This window comes from Salvelinus namaycush, chromosome 37, assembly GCF_016432855.1.
Source record: "Salvelinus namaycush isolate Seneca chromosome 37, SaNama_1.0, whole genome shotgun sequence".
NCBI lineage: Eukaryota > Metazoa > Chordata > Actinopteri > Salmoniformes > Salmonidae > Salvelinus > Salvelinus namaycush.
Genome location: NC_052343.1, coordinates 28907402 through 28929261, shown reverse-complemented (window position 1 = coordinate 28929261; position 21860 = coordinate 28907402). Strand labels below are relative to the sequence as shown.

The 21860-nt window shown below is 43.9% G+C and overlaps 1 protein-coding gene across 2 annotated transcripts in view; it reads left to right on the top strand.

Moving 5' to 3' along the window:
• ano10a (anoctamin 10a) overlaps positions 1-20881 on the top strand; it is a 34973-nt gene extending 14092 nt beyond the window's left edge. Inside the window, exons 12-13 of one of the 2 annotated variants that reach the window (XM_038977505.1) lie at positions 5630-5746; positions 18053-20881. In XM_038977505.1, the coding sequence (XP_038833433.1) occupies positions 5630-5746; positions 18053-18094 (159 nt within the window). In that variant the 3' untranslated portion in view covers positions 18095-20881. Of the gene's footprint in view, positions 1-5629; positions 5747-18052 lie in introns of those variants that run through there. The other variant, XR_005473751.1, reaches the window with a different exon arrangement.
• The last annotated feature ends 979 nt before the right edge of the window (positions 20882-21860 follow it).

The window sequence follows — 21860 nt, the reverse complement described above, 5'->3', positions numbered from 1 at the left end:
AGTTGAGATTTCTGATCACGTTAGGCTGCGTGTCATTAGATTTTTTATGTCGGTTTGATCCCGGGGGAGGCTCTAGTAATATCTGCAGTTTTCGGTTTGGCTATTTGTTTCAAGTGCATTAGTCTTTTAAATAAATATCTTTGCCAAAATTCGTAATCTCTCCCATGTCTTATTCGACTAGTAGTTGTTCTGAAATGTTTAGTGCTTGCCTACGTTTTACTCACTCTATGTTTAATATAACACATATATATTAATTTTGGTAGCCTATCCTGAGGTGAAGTTTGTTCTATAGAAAGTATTTGACTGATGTGTGCCACAGAAAGTATTTGACTATAGCCACAACATTAAGGAAATTAGAGGGGGGGGTTCGGCAAGGCTATTTTCTGTCCGAAATCCCCCCCCCCCCCCCCCCCCCCCCTTCTAATTTCCTTAATTTTGTGGCTATAGTCAAATACTTTCTGTGGCACACATCAGTCAAATACTTTCTATAGAACAAACTTCACCTCAGGATAGGCAACCAAAATTAATATATGTGTGTTATATTAAACAGAGTGAGTAAAACGTAGGCAAGCACTAAACATTTCAGAACAACTACTAGTCGAATAAGACATGGGAGGGATGACGAATTTTGTCAAAGAGATTTATTTATAGACTAATACACTTGAAACAAATAGCCAAACCGAAAACTGCAGACATTACTAGTGCCTCCCCCGGGATCAAACCGACATAACATGTTTTATGAAACACAGCCTAACGTGAAGTCTCAGCAATGAAGAATTGAGTGTGCGCGCGTTCACGCGAAGAGGGGTGGGGGGGATTCTGGCAGTGGGGAGATTTTACCGATACTGGTGCCAATAAAATAGGCTATAGGCCTACTGTTGTTCGCTCAACTAAAAGACAGATTTGAGTATTTTCATTGTCTTCTCTTTACAGCAATAGCCATTTGCTTTCCAAACTATGTTTTCCCGCAATTGAATTAAGAAATATTGCGATATGGCTTGCTGGTCTTCTACTTTTCCTTGACAGTCGCAACTCAACAATCATCTATTTAATATTTGCAACGCGCACAGCCTAAATTGGACGAGCTGCCTTTCCTTCCGACTTGTAGGCAATTACATTTAAAACAACAAGACTATGGGAAGCTATAATGGTCCTCTGTGGCTAAATCATGATTTAGTTGCCTATTTTGAATTATTTTATTTCTGTATAGACAAGAGTAGACTAATTAGGCAATATCATTTTGGCAATTTATTGCAATTTACTTAGGGAACGCTTAGCTTCCCCTAGCCTTATGGGCTCGCTGGCTATGTCAATCTACTATCCCCCCATAGTAAAACAAATGGACCTATTCTATTGGTCAGCTTGTCGAGAAACAAAATATCCCAAACAGACCCTGGGACAGTTGTGGGATGATAGAAAAAAAACGTTAAAAAGCAATTAATCTTATGCAACAGACCAGAACTTTTAGCTGAAAATGTAAAATTGGCCTTTCCAATTTTATTTGTTGGCTTTTCAAAAAAAAAATATGCTAAAAGCCAGCTATTACCTGCTAACGGAAACCTGTGTGTGGACACAAACAGAACATCCAGTGACAACTCTCAGACAGAGGTTTGTCCTGTAATTCACAACCCAGGATGAAATACTAATGACCTGTCTGGGGGATACATAGAGGATGTCTGGGAGAGGAGAGGACGGTCAGTCACTCGGTTTGCTCTGTCTGTCCTGGTGATTTATCTCAAAGATTGACACAGAGGAGAGAGGAAGGGGAGTTGTGATGTATGGTGGAGTAGTAAGTACCTTTGTCTGGACACAAGCTGGGCTGGCACACCGCTACTGCAGAAGTGAAGTGAAAGATAGCCGTTTAGCCTGCTGACGATCAAGGACGCAGGTGTAGACGACTTCTTAAGATGGGACATAATGTGAATGTATGCAGCCCAACTCTACTGCAGACTATGTATGGTCTTATTAGCCACTCTTGCTGTGTCATTGGTGTAACAGCCAGAGTAGCAGGATGGTGTCACAGATCCATAACACTAGTGTGCTGACGATATCCCATCTGAATTGTGCCTCTGAATGACAACAACAAAAAAGACCGTTCCTTAGCCGTCCTTTCTTGCCTTGGTCCTTTATAATGCTGAAATATGATAACACTGCCTGGTATAATGCAGCTGGCTTTATTTGTTTGGCTCCTAACAACGCTGTCTATCTTTCTCCCTCGTGGTTTTCTTTGCCAAAGGGAAATCAGCCATTGTCCTCTGAAGCCACTGTGATGTAGTCTGGTGTGTGTTGTTGAAGTCCAGAACCCTTTGTACCCAGTAACTGAATGTGTCTGATTCTGTCACCATGGTTGTGGTCTCCTTTTCTATTCTGTAGAGCACTGTCAGCCTAGTGCTAGCTCTAGTCATATCTGTGCATTGACTCAGATACTGTGCCCTGAATGGCACCATATTCCCTATTTAGTGCTCTGGTCAAAAGTAGTGCACTATATATGGAATAGGGTGCCATTTGGGACTCAACCCTATGTATTAATGTAGTGTGCATCAGCTCTGTGAAGCTGTGCCCCCCTGCTGACTGGCAACTCTATTTACAGCCCTTTGTAGTCCTGTTCAATGCTATTCTTCTACTATATATGGCTCCAGTCTAGTCTTATTGAAGCTACCTGCCTGCTGTACTGAATAATCTCTGCAGTCCTGGAGACCTCTCCACAACCCTTCCTGCCTCCTTTACCCATCAACACCATGCGTGTGTCCCAAATAGCACCATGTTTCCTATATAGAGTGTTACTTTTGACCAGGGCCCAGAGGAACAGGTCTCACACCGACCTCGCGGTACATCGAGGAACAGTAGAGCTCAATAAACGGAAATTGGATCGAGCTGAAGTAACTTGGTATGAATCATCTTGATGTAATCATTCATTCTCATGTGGGAGATGTGCCACCTCTTTCTGCATTAGTCTCATATCCTTATAGAACACACGGTCTGCTGCCAGACTCTGGCCTGTCACTTTGTGTGAATGCACGGTGCTCCATGAGGCTCATTCTCACTCTGCAGTTGGCTGTCCTAAGGGTTACTGCAGAACCACGCATGTCTCAGCAATATGTCGAAGTGTTTATGGCAAGCCACCAAAGGCCGCCTTTCAGATAAGATCTATTCACAAACCCCCAATGTGAAAAGTTAGATTAAGAAATTCTGTTCATGCCGCTTCACAGAATAAATAATATAAAATGACTCCCGATCAATTGGAATCAAGGTGGATTGAAATGCTAATTTGCTAAATGAACAAGGCAGTGCAGTTCTGGCCCCAGCTACATGGGGTGAATACTGAGCAGAGGGGATTATGGTACAAAAGGCCACAGATTGCCATGCTAGCACTTACAGGTACTGTCTCAATTCACACGTATGCAATGTTTAGAGCATCATAGAGAAGTAGTTTGATATTGAGTCAGGGCCTCAAGATGAAATGTACCCCTTTCAACTAACATTTGCATTTATGTTAGTGTTCTTTGGTTTTCCAACGTGTGCCAAGCCAACCCGATCTCTCTAAATGCCCATAAACTCCTATTGTCAAGTACCAATCAGCTAAAAGGCTGTGGTGTTTTTAATGTTGCATTTCAATCAGTGTAACAACCTCAGTCAGCGCTGAGGCCAGACAGACTGGACTCCCTTCGCCCTTTTACATTCACTATACTGTAAATTCTACTACTTAGCTCACAATCTGCATCCCAAATAGCCCCCTTTGTCCTACATAGTGCACTACTCTTGATAGGCCCTGGTCAAAAGTAGTGTACTATAAAGGTATTATGTTGCCAATTGGGATACACAATTGTCTGTAATAAAGTACGGTATGGCTGAAGGACTGAGAGAGAGGGAGCGCCACACACACCTCCCCATCCTTCTAGCCCAAACCACCTATCTGAAGAACACTTTCCATAGGAGAAAATACCCATCCTTCTAGCCCAAACCACCTATCTGAAGAACACTTTCCATAGGAGAAAATACCCATCCTTCTAGCCCAAACCACCTATCTGAAGAACACTTTCCATAGGAGAAAATAGCCATCCTTCGAGCCCAAACCACCTATCTGAAGAACTCTTTCCATAGGAGAAAATAGCCTGTAATAACAGTATTTGGAAGTTTTCAGTCGACAACATTTGTCAGGCCTAACATGTATGAAGCTTTTTACTGCGATGAAAGTGGTGGCTGAATCCGATGGAATTTTGGCTGGCACATACTGATGAGGTACAGCGTGTTGTGGCAGCTGGCAATTCTCCAGCAATGACAGACCTGCTTTGCATAGCAGTGTGTTGGCATCGATTCAGAGTAATAAAGCTGGTTTCTGGTCATGCAGTTCGAAGTACACTTCTCTCGGCCGTAAAAAATGTATTGAGAAAAAAATGATGTATGTGTTGGATATTGGTCAGGGTGCTACCTCTCTCTCTCACACCTTATCTTCACAGCCCCTCTGAGGTGAGGTAAGATAACAGGTGTGCTCTTTGCCATAAGAGTCGTCCTCCTCACCCCACTTCCCCTTTGTCTGCTGTTCATCTGTCTCCTCCAATCACCTCAACAGAGGGAGGAGGGTGGGCCAGTGTTGTACTGGGGGGGCCTCTTTCTGTATTCACAGCACTCTCTTCTCTCTTCCTTTTGAGAGATTGTGATTTGTATTTTCAGCAAAGCCCTCTTGCCTGTCTTTACCATTACAGTTTAATATTGAGCTCCAGTGAACTGCTTAGGGGCTGATTTAAAGAGTTAGTGCCCAGAAGGGTCTTCAGCTTCTTAACTCTCAGAATAATCACCAGGGTCTTACTGCATGTTTGTCACCCTGTAGTCTCCTGTTTTGCTTACAGTATTTCAAGACATATTCTTTGATTATCTGGTCCTTCGTTAAGAGGCGTGATCTCTTAAATGGTAACCCTTTCAGCATTATTATTCTATGGTTTGGCGTGTTTATGGTTGTACGGGTTCGTTCGTACTTTTACCTGACGCAGGTTTCATGTGAAAACACGAGTCAATGGATTGGCTCATACATTGACCTGATCTGCAGGTTTCATGTGACAACAGGACAGTTTTCAGACTGTGGGTCAGGTCAGCTGCTTGTTGTTAGCCTCGCTCTGAGAAGGAATGGAGCTAGTTCTGAAAGAACAGGGAATGTTCTGGTTCACTTGACTGACGTTGTTGCAGTATCATGTACATGTTTAAATACAGTAGACTACAAATGACAATACAAGATTCACAAGTTACATACAGCATATACAGATGAAAGAAGACCAGCCTGGTAGATAGGAACATTAAGCAGCTGTTTAGAGGGATATCACACCTGACACCAATGATTGTCTAGTTTTGTAATGTCATGGATTGGACACCGGTCGGTGATGGTGTGTTTGTTTGTCTCCAGAGCAGTTTAGATTGTGACGTTTCACTTGAGCAGCGTATCACGTTGCATCTGTTCAATCAGTGTAAAACTATTCATTATATCAACTATATATGTTTCTGAATTCTAGGATAATAGAGAAATATAGTTTATCTCAGTACAATATAACATCATAATACATGTCTACTTTTCCTGTCACATGTCCTAAAGTCTCCCCATACTTCCCTGTTGTTCCTCTGTCTGCTGTTGTTGTTGCAGCACTTCCTCTTGGCCTCCAAGTTCATCCTGACCTTTGTGATCCCAGACGTCCCCAAACACATCCAGATCAAACTGTCACGTCTGGAGTTTGAGTCCCTGGAGGCTCTGAAGAAAAGGGTAAGTTTGACTGACTGACTGAACCCCTCAACTGTATGGTGTTGAATAACGCTAGCATGACATACAGAGTGGTTTGACCTAACTTGAGTCTATCAAGGTGAAAAAAAGCAGGTACCATCACTCAACCTTAAACTCAACTTTTTTGGGGTGTGTTAAACCAAAAAACTATGAAGTTCCCAAAAATAACATGAAGGGACTTCAAGGTGAATAAAATGTATAAAGAAACCCTAGATGAAGAAAAGCCACAGACTTCGGTGTGGATAAGCTGGGTATATGAGGTGTACGGCTGACATGACTGTCTCTCTGAGACACCCATCAGGTTTATCATCTAGGTCTGATGGTTTAATGATCCATGTAGAAGGTTGTTCACGCTGCAGCTAATTAACAAACTGTGTGTGCGTGTGCAATATTGTAATGTGTTAATGAGGCTCTGCTATTTTGGTAGATGTTTATCACCTTGCACGTAGCTCAGAAGTAGGTCACACACACACACACAGATACAGAGGACACAATCATCTGCTTTCCCAGCACCAGAAAGAACCTGTCTATAAACGGCTTACATACCGTGTATAATTAAGGACAAAACAACAGATTATTTAGTAGAATGCTGACCCATATCTCTCTCCATAATGCAGACCCATATCTCTCTCCATAACACCATAATGTACACCCATATCTCTCTCCATAACACCATAATGCACACCCATATCTCTCCCCATAACACATGAATGATGACCCATATCTCTCTCCATAACACCATCATGCAGACCCATATCTCTCTCCATAACACCATAATGCACACCCATATCTCTCCCCATAACACATGAATGATGACCCATATCTCTCTCCATAACACCATAATGCACACCCATATCTCTCCCCATAACACATGAATGATGACCCATAACTCTCTCCATAATGCAGACCCATATCTCTCCCCATAACACATGAATGATGACCCATATCTCTCTCGATAACACCATAATGCACACCCACATCTCTCCATAACACCATAATGCAGACCCATATCTCTCTCCATAACACCATAATGCAGACCCATATCTCTCTCCATAACACCATAATGCAGACCCACATCTCTCCATAACACCATCATGCAGACCCATATCTCTCTCCATAACACCATCATGCAGACCCATATCTCTCTCCATAACACCATCATGCAGACCCATATCTCTCTCCATAACACCATCATGCAGACCCATATCTCTCTCCATAACACCATCACGCAGACCCATATCTCTCTCCATAACACCATCACGCAGACCCATATCTCTCTCCATAACACCATCACGCAGACCCATATCTCTCTCCATAACACCATCATGCAGACCCATATCTCTCTCCATAACACCATCATGCAGACCCATATCTCTCTCCATAACACCATCATGCAGACCCATATCTCTCTCCATAACACCATCATGCAGACCCATATCTCTCTCCATAACACCATCATGCAGACCCATATCTCTCTCCATAACACCATCATGCAGACCCATATCTCTCTCCATAACACCATCATGCAGACCCATATCTCTCTCCATAACAGCTTCATGTAATGTATTCAGTCCCTCAATACATCTCCCAGAGCACTTCGGTAAAGATAAATTACAGGAGTCAGGTTAATGGTATTGATATGAGTATGCTGTTGAGCAGTAGCTTGCCTCAGCTTGGCACTGCAGTCATTTACTGGATTAAGGCTGAGTGCTTCAGCAATTAGCTAGCATGTCTTAGCTAGCTATCATTTCTCTCAGCACTGCAGAAAGAAGGGCGGGGCCATGAAATACATCACATTGATTGGTGGTATTTCTGATGCTTCTTGTTCTTGTCCAGCTGAATGTTGAATTTAAGCAGATTTGAACAGGATTTCTTGGTTTGTTTGTGCAGAGCCAGGCCCATGAGAGGTAAGTTGCTTTGGGTCATCTGACTGAACTCTGCTATGCAGGTTGTGAGTTTGTCTGGTTATGGTTTGAATTGAAAGCTTCACCTATAATACCTAATGCCTGATATTAATCCTGTGAATAGAGATGGATAAGCTACTTAATAATGTCTACGTGTATTGCCCAAGTTGGTCTTGTGGTGAGGTTTGTGTTGTGATGGTACTTGGTTACTGCCTTGTTTAACTGACTGTTTTCAACCCAGTCCCAGGCACATGAGTAATGCCCCTGCTACCATGGCTATTGAACGTCTTGCCGTTTGGCTTTAATAACTCTTCCTCATAATTCATTCATTTTAATCTCCCTCTAACACTGTCCTTCTCCTCATCCCATCCATCAAAATCCAATTAATATTATCTTGTGGCTGTCTATCTTGATTCGTAATCATTACAGATATTCTCAAGTTTGCATCATCAGGTTAAACACTCTTGATGAAATTAATTCACTCCACCTTTGGCCTTTTCTCTATATCACTAATGATCCCAGCCAGCCAGGCAGGCAGTGAGTCAGCAAGTCGGTCGGGCAGGCAGTCGGCAGGCGGCCAGCCAGACAGGGCGGGCGGGCAGTCGGCCAGCCAGGCAGTCGGGCGGGCATTCGGGCCGACAGGGCGGGCGGGCATTCAGGCGGGAAGCCGGCCAGACAGGGCGGCGGGGTAGTCGGCCGGCCAGACAGGGCGGGCGGGCGGGCAGTCGGCCGGCCAGACAGGGCGGGCGGGCGGGCAGTCGGCCGGCCAGACAGGGCGGGCGGGCGGGCAGTCGGCCGGCCAGACAGGGCGGGCGGGCAGTCGGCCAGCCAGGCAGTCGGGCGGGCATTCGGGCCGACAGGGCGGGCGGGCATTCAGGCGGGAAGCCGGCCAGACAGGGCGGCGGGGTAGTCGGCCGGCCAGACAGGGCGGGCGGGCAGTCGGCCGGCCAGACAGGGCGGGCGGGCAGTCGGCCAGACAGGGCGGGCGGGCGGGCAGTCGGCCGGCCAGACAGGGCGGGCGGGCGGGCGGGCAGTCGGCCGGCCAGATAGGGCGGGCGGGCGGGCAGTCGACCGGCCAGACAGGGCGGGCGGGCGGGCGGGCGGGCAGTCGGCCGGCCAGACAGGGCGGGCGGGCAGTCGGCCGGCCGGCCAGGGCAGGCATTGAGTCTGAGTGACAGGAGTTGATGGACCTTTCAGTCAACCCCAAGGTGTTGTATCATGTCAGGTAGTCAGTCAGAGCCACAGCCTTCCACTGGATATGTCATCATGCATCACCTTGTACTGCAGTCTCTACTGATGATGGAAAGAGAGCCTTTATTCCACTGGAGTTTTATTAGGACTAGAGCTGACGGAAAGAGAGCCTTTATTCCACTGGAGTTTTATTAGGACTAGAGCTGATGGAAAGAGAGCCTTTATTCCACTGGAGTTTTATTAGGACTAGAGCTGACGGAAAGAGAGCCTTTATTCCACTGGAGTTTTATTAGGACTAGAGCTGACGGAAAGAGAGCCTTTATTCCACTGGAGTTTTATTAGGACTAGAGCTGACGGAAAGAGAGCCTTTATTCCACTGGAGTTTTATTAGGACTAGAGCTGACGGAAAGAGAGCCTTTATTCCACTGGAGTTCTGTCCAGGGTCAGTTGTGAGAGGAGGACGGAGGGACGGCCATCTTCCTGTGTTGCCACTTAAACTGCTGTGTCTGTCTGCATCTGGCCTAGTCAATCCAATGTTTTCCACCGCTTCAGCAGGCAGAGGCGAATAAGCTGTCTTGCCAGCCAATGGGCTTTGTGGCCTGGGGGAAACCCTTTCCTTCCTCTGGCACAGGGGGAACTGATCAGAGCAGGTGCATCGGCTAAAATCCAGCATTTTCCACTGCTTCAGGAAGGGGAGGGAAGCCAAAGAGATAGATACATACTGTACAACTAGCTAAGTGTATGTATCACTGAAGGGAGCAGCCAATGTCCTGGGGGAAAACCCTTCCTTCCTTTGGCACAGGAGGAATGTAGTAGTGATCAGAGCAGGTGCCTCACTGGTGGAAACCCCCTATCAACACCTTAGTCGCTGGCTGTCCACCAGCACTAGCCACCACTGCCAGAGGTGACAGTGACCCACTAGAGAGAAGGCCACAGAGACAGATGCTGTACTATACAGAGGATCAACGGATGCTGTACTATACAGAGTAGAAGTCGACCGAAAATGATTTTTCAACGCCGATTTTTGGAGGACCAAAAAAAGCCGATACCGATTAATCGTCAGTTAAAAAAAATATATATATATTTTTTTTTTTACAATTATTATTTTTTTTATTTTTTATATTTGTAATAATGACAATTACAACAATACTGATGAACACTTATTTTAACTTAACTTAATTTTAACTTTAAATTGATTTTATTTATGTATTATTTGGTCTCAAATAAATAATGAAACATGTTAAATTTGGTTTAAATAATGCAAAAACAAAGTGTTGGAGAAGAAAGTAAAAGTGCAATATTTGCCATGTAAAAAATCTAACGTTTAAGTTCCTTGCGGAGAACATATGAAAGCTGGTGGTTCCTTTTAACATGAGTCTTCAATATTCCCAGGTAAGAAGTTTTACGTTGTAGTTATAATAGGAATTATAGGACTATTTCTCTCTACCATTTGTATTTCATATACCTTTGACTATTGGATGTTCTTATAGGCACAGTATTGCCAGCCTAATCTCGGGAGTTGATAGGCTTGAAGTCATGAACAGCACAATGCTTGAAGCACAGCGAAGAGCTGCTGGCAAATGCAGGAAAGTGCTGTTTGAATGAATGCTTACGAGCGTGCTGCTGCCTACCATCGCTCAGTCAGACTGCGCTATAAAATCATATACTTAATTATAATATAATAACACACAGAAATACGAGCCTTAGGTCATTAATATGTTAAAATCCGGAAACTATCATTTCAAAAACAAAACATTTATTATTTTAGTGAAATACGGAACCGTTACGCAAGAGAAGTGACACAATTTCCCTAGTTAAAAGAAATTAATGTTAGCAGGCAATATTAACTAAATATGCAGGTTTAAAAATAAATACTTGTGTATTGATTTTAAGAAAGGCATTGATGTTTATGGTTAGGTACACATTGGTGCAACGACAGTGCTTTTTTCCATGAATGCGCTTGTTAAATCATCACATCATGGCGAAGTAGGCTGTTATTCGATGATAAATTAACAGTACAGTGGCGGTAAGCCTTGGCATCGAGTGACGATGAGAGAGGTTTTGTCTCTAGAGGCACCATTTAAGCCAGGTGCGGTCACTGCATGTGTGGGGGGTGGAACATAAGGGCTAGCTAAGGCATATTGAGCAGGGCTGGAGGCTCTACAGTAAATTAAGACAAAAATTACTAACCAAAACGGCAATGGACAAGGCATATTTACATTAGGGAGAGGCATGTGTAGCCGAGTGATCATAGGGTCCAGTGAGTAGCTAGGCGAGCTGGAGGCACGGTGATTCAGACAGCTAGCAGGCCGGGGCTAGCAGCAGGCTACCAGATGGGCCTCAGGGGGACGTCGCAATGGGAGAGCCTGTTGAAACCCCTCGGACGGTTACGTCGGCAGAACAGTCGTGATGGATTGGCGGGGCTCTGTCGGCAGCAAAGGGTCCAGGCCAATTGGCAGAAGAGGTATTGAAGCCCAGGAATTATCTGATGGATTTCTTCGGCTAGCTGGGAGATGGGCCTAGTTTGAGGCTAGCTCCAGGCGAACTGGTGCTTGATACGGGACAGAAACCCTCTCGGGCGGTTACGTCGGTAGACCAGTTGTGATGGATCGGCGGGGCTCCGTGTCGGCAGCAAAGGGTCCAGGCCAATTGGCAAAAAAGGTAATTGAAGCCCAGGAATTGCTTGATGGATCTCTTTGGCTAACCGGAAGATGGGCCTAGTTCGAGGCTACCTCCAGGCTAACTGGTGCTTGCTTCGGGACAGAGACGTTAGACAGGAGTAGGCACTCGGCTAGCTAGCTGCGATGATCCGGAGTAAAGGTTCAGAGCTTGCGGTAGGAATCCGGAGACGTGGTAGAGAAAAGCAGTCCGATATGCTCTGGGTAGATATCGCGCTGTGCAGGCTGGCAGGAGTTGCCTGGGCCGAGGCTGGCAGTCCGAGTTAATGGTGATGACCGCTAGCAGTGGCTAACTGACTAACCCAGGCCCTGCAGACTAGTAGCTACTTAGCTGGCTAGCTTCTGAAGGGGGTTCTGGTTCAAAAGTGTAAAAATAACAGATCCATACGACATTGGGTGAGGCGGGTTGCAAGAGAGTATGTTCAGTCCGTAGATGGAAAATGAGATTAAAAATATATACTAAGAAAAACGATATATACAAGGGACAGGACAAGACAATTAAAACAGACATCCCACTGCTATGCCATCTTGGATCTTTTTTTCCCTTTTTTCCCCCTCCTTGCCTGGTCTGTGAGTTTTGGTGGGCGGCCCTCTCTTGGCAGGTTTGTTGTGGTGCCATATTCTTTCAATTTTTTAAATAATGGATTTAATGGTGCTCCGTGGGGTGTTCAAAGTTTCGGATATTTTTTATAACCCAACCCTGATCTGTACTTCTTCACAAATTCACACAGGACTCCAGATATAACAGACTGACTCTAGCCCCCCCGACACATAAATACTGGAGGCTGAGACAGGAGGGGTCAGGAGACACTGTGGCCCCATCCGATGATATCCCCGGACAGGGCCAAACAGGAAGGATATAACCCCACCCACTTTGCCAAAGCACAGCCCCCACACCACTAGAGGGATATCTTCAACCACCAACTTACCATCCTGAGACAAGGCCGAGTATAGCCCACAAAGATCTCCGCCACGGCACAACCCAGGGGGGGGGGGGGGCGCCAACCCAGACAGGAAGATCACGTCAGTGACTCAACCCACTCAAGTGACGCACCCCTCCTAGGGACGGCATGAAAGAGCACCAGTGACTCAGCCCCTGTAATAGGGTTAGAGGCAGAGAATCCCAGTGGAGAGTGGGGAACCGGCCAGGCAGAGACAGCAAGGGCGGTCCGTTGCTCCAGAGCCTTTCCGTTCACCTTCACACTCCTGGGCCAGACTACACTCAATCATATGACCCACTGAAGAGATGAGTCTTCAGTAAAGACTTAAAGGTTGAGACCGAGTCTGCGTCTCTCACATGGGTAGGCAGACCATTCCATAAAAATGGAGCTCTATAGGAGAAAGCCCTGCCTCCAGCTGTTTGCTTAGAAATTCTAGGGACAATTAGGAGGCCTGCGTCTTTTGACCGTAGCGTACGTGTAGGTATGTACGGCAGGACCAAATCGGAAAGATAGGTAGGAGCAAGCCCATGTAATGCTTTGTAGGTTAGCAGTAAAACCTCAGCCCTTGCCTTAACAGGAAGCCAGTGTAGGGAGGCTAGCACTGGAGTAATATGATCAAATTTTTTGGTTCTAGTCAGGATTCTAGCAGCCGTATTTAGCACTAACTGAAGTTTATTTTGTGCTTTATCCGGGTAGCCGGAAAGTAGAGCATTGCAGTAGTCTAACCTAGAGGTAACAAAGCATGGATTCATTTTTCTGCATCATTTTTGGACAGGAAGTTTCTGATTTTTGCAATGTTACGTAGATGGAAAAAAGCTGTCCTTGAAACAGTCTTGATATGTTCGTCAAAAGAGAGATCAGGGTCCAGAGTAACGCCGAGGTCCTTCACAGTTTTATTTGAGATGACTTTACAACCATCAAGATTAATTGTCAGATTCAACAGAAGATCTCTTTGTTTCTTGGGATCTAGAACAAGCATCTCTGTTTTGTCCGAGTTTAAAAGTAGAACGTTTGCAGCCATCCACTTCCTTATGTCTGAAACATAGGCTTCTAGCGAGGGCAATTTTGGGGCTTCACCATGTTTCATTGAAATGTATAGCTGTGTGTCATCCGCATAGTAGAAAGTTAACATTATGTTTTCGAATGACATCCCCAAGAGGTAAAATATATAGTGAAAACAATAGTGGTCCTAAAACGGAACCTTGAGGAACACCGAAATTTACAGTTGATTTGTCAGAGGACAAACCATTCACAGAGACAAACTGATATCTTTCCGACAGATAAGATCTAAACCAGGCCAGAACTTGTCCGTGTAGACCAATTTGGGTTTCCAATCTCTCCAAAAGAATGTGGTGATCGGTGGTATCAAAGGCAGCACTAAGGTCTAGGAGCACGAGGACAGATGCAGAGCCTCGGTCTGACGCCATTAAAAGGTAATTTACCACCTTCACAAGTGCAGTCTCAGTGCTATGATGGGGTCTAAAACCAGACTGAAGCATTTCGTATACATTGTTTGTCTTCAGGAAGGCAGTGAGTTGCTGTGCAACAGCTTTTTTTTTTTGAGAGAGAGGAATGGAAGATTCGATATAGGCCGATAGTTTTTTATATTTTCTGGGTCAAGGTTTGGCTTTTTCAAGAGAGGCTTTAGTACTGCCACTTTTAGTGAGTTTGGTACACATCCGGTTGATAGAGAGCCGTTTATTATGTTCAACATAGGAGGGCCAAGCACAGGAAGCAGCTCTTTCAGTAGTTTAGTTGGAATAGGGTCCAGTATGCAGCTTGAAGGTTTAGAGGCCATGATTATTTTCATCATTGTGTCAAGAGATATAGTACTGAAACACTTAAGTGTCTCTCTTGATCCTAGGTCCTGGCAGAGTTGTGCAGACTCAGGACAGCTGAGCTTTGGAGGAATACGCAGATTTAAAGAGGAGTCCGTAATATGCTTTCTAATGATCATGATCTTTTCCTCAAAGAAGTTCATGAATTTATTACTGCTGAAGTGAAAGCCATCCTCACTTGGGGAATGCTGCTTATTAGTTAGCTTTGTGACAGTGTGTGTGGTATGTATGTATGTATGTGTGTATGTGTGTGTATATATATATATATATATATGTATGTATGTATGTATGTATGTATGTATGTATGTATGTATGTATGTATGTATGTATGTATGTGTGTGTGTGTGTGTGTGTGTGTGTGTATATGTATATGTATATGTATATATATATATATATATATATATATATATACTGAGATCATGTGACACTTAGATTGCACACAGATGGACTTTATTTAACTAGTTATGTGACTTCTGAAGGTAATTGGTTACACCAGATCTTATTTAGGGGCTTCGTAGCAAAGGGGGTAAATACATATGCACGCTCCACTTTTCCATTTTATTTTTTAAATAACAAATTTGGACTATTTTGTGTATGTCCATTACATGAAATTCAAATAAAAATCAATTTAAATTACAGGTTGTAATGCAGCAAAATAGGAAAAACACCAAGAGGGATGAATACTTTTGCAAGGCACTGTACTATAGAGAGACAGATACTGTACTATAGAGACAGAAGGCTACAGAGACAGATACTGTACAGAAGACCCTTAGTCCAGGCCAGATTACCCTTAGTCCAGGCCAGATTACCCTTAGTCCAGGCGTAGTCCAGGGCAGAGCACCTTGTCAGTGTTTGTATTTTGAGTGTGAGGAGTCCAGTGGTGAGTGTGTGTGTGTGTTCCTGAGCCTGCTTGCATTTCTGTCTGTCTGGTGTGAGCCTGGCCAGGCATGATGTCACAGACACAGGAGGGGTGATGTGGGATGATGGCTGAGTCATTGAGAACCTCTGTCACCTCAGACACGCAGAGAGACAGGCCAGCTCAGAGAGAAGCTGCTAGCTGCAGTCCAACTACACTTCTCTCTCTGTGGGATTGACTTGAAGTTCATCATCAGGAGAAAGGCTTGTTACTGCAGCCTGATAGTCCAGGGAAGTTCATCATCAGGAGAGAGGCTTGTTACTGCAGCTTCTGATAGTCCAGGGAAGTTCATCATCAGGAGAGAGGCTTGTTACTGCAGCCTGATAGTCCAGGGAAGTTCATCATCAGGAGAGAGGCTTGTTACTGCAGCCTGATAGTCCAGGGAAGTTCATCATCAGGAGAGAGGCTTGTTACTGCAGCCTGATTGTCCAGGGAAGTTCATCATCAGGAGAAAGGCTTGTTACTGCAGCTTCTGATAGTCCAGGGAAGTTCATCATCAGGAGAGAGGCTTGTTACTGCAGCTTCTGATAGTCCAGGGAAGTTCATCATCAGGAGAGAGGCTTGTTACTGCAGCTTCTGATAGTCCAGGGAAGTTGGGGCCCAGTGCAGAGGAATAAAAGATGGGATGGAAATGGGGCTTACGAGCTGTGTGAGCAGTAGTGAATATGGATATGCGTCGCATCTGTTTCTATAGTGCAGTGAGTGAACTTGACTGCAGTGGGAGGGAGGTATATCCTAGTAAATAGGCCACAACCTGAGCAGTGCAGTGTGAGAGAGAGGCCCTCCCTGTCAATCTGCTGGGGATGCTTTATAAAGCCCTCTGCTTCAGCCTTCCTCCTACATGATCAATACTAACATGCCTAGGCAATTAGCTCAACATGCTGGAAAACCAGGGCATTAGTTGACTTACCCGTGTATACTACAGGGAGAGGGGTTGGCTATAGGAGGGAGGGGTCTGTACAGTACAGGTTGCTGGAGCTTTGTTACGTGACCGTGGACTTCCCATCCCTCCTCTCTCTCTACCTCACTGTCTGCCCCTCTCCTCCCTCCTCTCTCTACCTCGCTGCCGGACCCTCCTCTCTCTCTCTCTACCTCACTGGCCCCTCTCCTCCCTCCTCTCTCTCTCCTTCTCCTCTGATAAGTGGTGTGAGCTGTGAAGGCATCATTTATTGCCATGGGCTTCCCTCAGAGAGGACTTTGTATGGCTCCCGGCAGGATCCTGGCAGCCATTGAACAAGTCTCTGAGCAAGAGGAGTTTGATTTCTGTTACTGCTGTTGTTACAAATGAGATGAATGTCCTCTGTGGCGCGAGTGTGTATCTGTCTGTGTGTTTTTCGTTGCACTGTAGTTATGGCGACTACAACGACAAGTGCAAACAAGTCTGTCAGAAGGACAACCTCAGAATGTTCCGGCAAGTGCAAACAACAGCATAAATACAGACTGCATTTACAGACCATGACACACTATTAATGTGACTGTCCGTTTGGTTTTCCAGAACAAGTAGCTGCAGTAGATTCGTCTGGGCTGGGTGTTGAGTACAATCCACCACACTCTATCCCTGTGGGGAACCGTAGGTCTATGTATTTAACCCTGCTCTCCCCTTATGGAATCCACTATGAATAAAAACACTTCCATCAGCAAAAACTCTCCCATTGATCCGTGTGTTGGATTGAAACGTTAATTGCACGTAACACATTTGAACCCAGAATGTAATTTGCTCGGGTGCGCTGGAGGCAGTGGAATGAATTGATTAAATGTAACTCAGCTGAGATTAGTCTGGGGAGAAGGCCTGTGCTTTAGAAAAGTATTCTATTTTAAAATAAGAACTCAATCTGGTGAAGATCTCCAGGTCTTGTTAAGGGGTTCCAGAACCACTGTAATTGGGAGATGTAATGCTGTTTTAAAGCTCTGGTTTCCTCTCCTCAGGAGGCTTAATGTCATTTAGAGAGAGAGAGAGAGGAGAACTCTGTATATTTGTTCAAGCATGCTAACAGTGTGCTTATGTTTTGTTTTATTTTAAAAAGCTGCTCCAACACTGAAAAGCGTTAATATTTATATATTGTAATATATGCCATTTAGCAGACGCGTTTATCCAAAGCGACTTACAGTCATGCGTGCATACATTAAGTATGGGTGGTCCCAGAAATGGAACCCACTACCTTGACGTTACACCGCCATGCTCTCCCTTATGGAAAAAGATTGCAATCAGAGTGCAGTAGAACTGCAAATACTGTGTCCAAAATGTTATATATCATTTTTTTACTGCAGTACTTTTGCATTGTAACTGCAGTTACGCTTCCAACACACCAACAGCCTCATCTGGACATGTAACAAAGTTCAACATTCACCTTCTGCTACCATTTCTGTCCAGCCATCTACGCAAACAGTTTGACGCATAAGTTCGATAAATCCAACATATACACCACACCGAACGCACTGCAACTGCCTCTGCAATGCTGCAAGGCAAACGCAGCGTTTCCTTGGAAATGAATGTAATTCTGGTAGACCAAAATGTAATGACGCTGTCGGTGTGATCCAAGCATTACAGTGCAGTATAACGGCAGTTCAACTGCAGTACATGGCAGTTATTCTTGCAAATACTGCATCCAAAATACCACAGCCGACACAAGTTATTGCACTTTTTTACTGCAGTTTCAAAAGCTACCAACTGAGCTACAGAGGACAATGTATTCCTTCTATGGAACATGTATTCTGTTTGTATGACATCCCCAATAATAGGCCTAACAACAGGTAGCCTGTATTTCATGTGGCAGTTTGGTAGAACATAAGTGTAAAATGTGATTAATATCTCTGTTACAGAAAATGCTGGAGGCCTCGGGGATCCCAAAAAATGATAAGTGATGAGAGAAGAGGCCGATCCTTCAGATACTGACAATACGAAGATGGGCTAAACTCCAGATGGAAGATGCCCTCCAAATGAAGAAAGATTCACTTCAGACGGATATCTTTACAACACTTCAATTAGCTCAAAGCATATTTATGCATAAAATATCAAAAAGTTTTTTTATTTTATATATATATAAACGGTTGGTTGTTAAACCTGGTTTTATGCTCTTAACCTCTGCACTGTTGCCAGGTATTTCTGTTGTTTTGCTGAGTGTAGTGTATTACCTGCAGATGTCTATAGAACATTACTGAATCTGATTAAAACAATCATGAAGACTAGCCTCCCTCTAAAGATTCAGATCTGACCAGAGAACAAGACTTTGTTAATGTCCTCCGTAAACCACTGTTGTAAATGCATTGCTACGTACAAATGTATGTTAAGGTAGGGCGAATGAAAGAAATACTGTCAAGTGTCAACATCTGGCAGGCAAGCGAATGATGCGCGCATAAATTCAATAGCTAGTGATTTTATCTTTCATTTGGGCTGAGCAAGTAGCCTACAGGATTCATACAGACATTGGGAAGTCAAATTCAATAACTTTTTAAGCAATTAATTGTAATTTTCAAGGACCTACATTTTTATATTGAATTGTTGTCATAGCCGATAGAAAAAAATCTCCCCAAAACTAGTAAGCAAAAAAGTATGCATGAGAACTTAGAGAATAATACATGTTTTATAAAAAAATATTTTACATTCTAAAACATGTCAGAATAAAGCGGACATTGCCTGACTAAATAGACTGTATGTAGATGCTCCCAACACAAACACACTAATGAAGTCTGTGGCAGCTAGTCAGTCTCACCATTTGAAATGTTGAGGAGTTAATGATAATTAATAATCATGTTTTAAAACAAAGTGAGCAAAAATCGGGTTCCCTTTGTAACGGAACGATTTGTATGGAAAACCAAGTTGAAGCCAACATTCCAATGGGTGTCTTGCTCATCACTGCACGTGATTTTACCGCAAAGATGGCAACAGACCTGCGCGGGAAACAAATGAAAACTGATAGATCTCTCTCAAAAACTGATCAGAAATTAAATCAAGGAATAATTATATTGCAGTGAAACTTCTAAATTGGCTACCTTCAATGACTTTTCTAAGACCAAATAGCCTCGAAGAAATGTCTGATTATCAAGTTAGGCTATTCTAGCAAATAATCTACCAAGACGGAACTTTATTGCAGGTCTGCATACCCATTCTTGCCTCAGCATTTATTGGTATTTATCATAACTTTGAAGATGTTTCCTACCGCTGTCGGTCTTCAGTGAGCTGCTCCACACAACAATCTCAAGCTAGGCTTAATGTGTAGTTTACGGCGCGCATGTGATAAATAATCAACATAACGAACTCACAGCTTCAGGAATTCTTTATTATATAGCCTAGATTAAATATAGCATTTTTACAATATTTTTTTTTCACTGGCCCAAGTGGCCACTGACGGGGATGATCAACTGGCCCAAGTGGCCACTGACCGGGATGACCAACTGGCCCGGAGGGTTTCCAAAACCTACCCGGGCCAGCGGGCAGCCCTGAATGTCAGGCCCTGGTTAAGGTGTTAAATAATAGGTCATTGAAGGTGTATGGATGCGGTTGAAGGTAATATGCTGTGTTACATAGACTTCATATTCATATGGCCATTATGGAATTGGTGGAGGCGGTTCAGTTTGAGATAGATGGCCTATGGTAATTATATCCAGACAGTATTCCACCAACAGGTGACATGAATTACTTTTCAAAAATAGGTTTGCACATTAGACAGAGTTTTAGACCAACAGCTTAACTTAAAAGCCACTATAGTCCGTTATGGGGCAGGGCTACATCCAGTATCAGTAGGTCTGTCAGAGACGTTATCTAAGTAGAACTGCTTTCAAAATGGAGGACTAAACACGTGAAAGTCTTACGAATTCTGGCATAATTATGTGCTCTATAGCATTGAGGTCCTTGAAACGTTTACATAGTATTGCCAGAGTATAATATATGCCATTTAGCAGACACTTTTATCCAAATTGACTTAGGCATGCGTCATGCATACATTTTACGTATGTGTGGCCCCAGCAGGAATCAAACCCACGATCCTTGGCGTTGCAAGCACCATGCTCTACCGTCGGAGCCACAGAGACACACATCCAGGGTATTATCTGATCCGTAGTGATACTACACATGGAGATAGGAAAGATCGCATTATCGATGGTGATGCTTCAGTATGCTACAGAGAAATTGTAAAGACTGGAATGGAATTAATGGAACATATCGAACACATGGAAACCATGTTTGACTCCGTTTAACTGATTCCATTCCATCCATTTCAATGAGCCCATCCTCCTATAGCTCCTCCCACCAGCCTCCTCTGTATCATGAAGCATGGTATGCTACATAATGTTAAATACTCCTCACAGCCTGCAACTATCATGGTCATTGTTACTCAGTCTAATCAATGACTGTCAATCAGAAGTAGTGATACTTAGAATGTATGTGAGTGGAAATTAATTGATTTCTTTTTAAGTTGTTTATGCTATTAGTCCATGCGCTGTTGAAGACCCCCTCAGAGCGGGCTTGTGCCTTTGACATGACATGCGATGCTGTCATTATTTGTTTTATATGCTATATACTGTACATACACTCACTACAGTTTGCCATCACAATATCACTAAGTGTATAAAAATGGTTCAGAACAGCATTATTGAAACCAAACAAACCTAGCATCCTTTTCCTCAAATAAATCTATACAAAAATCTTTCACATATGCTTACAAGTGTCTCCATTCTCTAGTTCAGGGTTTCCCCACCCATCTACACACAATACCCCATAATGACAAAGTGAAAACAAGTTTTTCCAAATCTATTGAAAATGAAATACAGATGCCTAATTTCTATAAGTATTCACACTCCTGAGTCAATACTTTGTAGAAGCACCTTCGGCGGCTATTACACCTTGATTGTCTTGAGGATGTCTGTATCAGCTTTGCACATCTGGATTTGGAGATTCAAGTGTTTTCACAGATTTGAAATGGGATTCTAGTCTGGACTTTGGCTGGGCCACTCAAGGATGTTCACATTCTTGTTCTGAAGCCATTCCAGCATTGCTTTGGCTCTATGCTTGGGGTCATTGTCCTGTTGGAACATAAATCTTCTCCCCAGTCTGTTATTTGCACTGAAGCAGATACTCATCAAGGATTTGCCTGTGTTTGGCTCCATTCATTGTTGCTGCCACCACCATGCTTCATGTTAGGGATGATGTTAGGAAGGTGATGGTTTTCTCCAGACATAGTGCTTTGCATTCAGGTCAAAGAGTTACATTTTTGTTTCATCAGACCACAGAATCTTTTGCATTATGCTCCGAATCTTTCACATGCCTTTTAGCAAACTCCAGGTGCGCTGTTATGTGCCTTTTTCTTAGGAGTGGCTTACGTCTGGCCACTCCCATAAAGCCCAGATTGGTGAAGTGCTGTAGATACTGTTGTCCTTCTGGCAGGTTTTCCTCTCTCAGCCAAGGAACTCTTTAGTTCTGTCAGTGTTCATTGGGTTCTTGGTCACGTCCCTGACCAAGGTCCTTGCCCAGTAGCTCAGTTTGGTCAGGCGGTCAGCTCTAGGCAGTTCCGATAGTTCCATATTTTTTCCATTTCCCAATTATGGAGACCACTGTGCTCTTGGAAACTTAACACTTTCTATGAATACTTTCTGAAGGCACTATGTTTTTTGTTGTACACAAGACTGTAAAAAC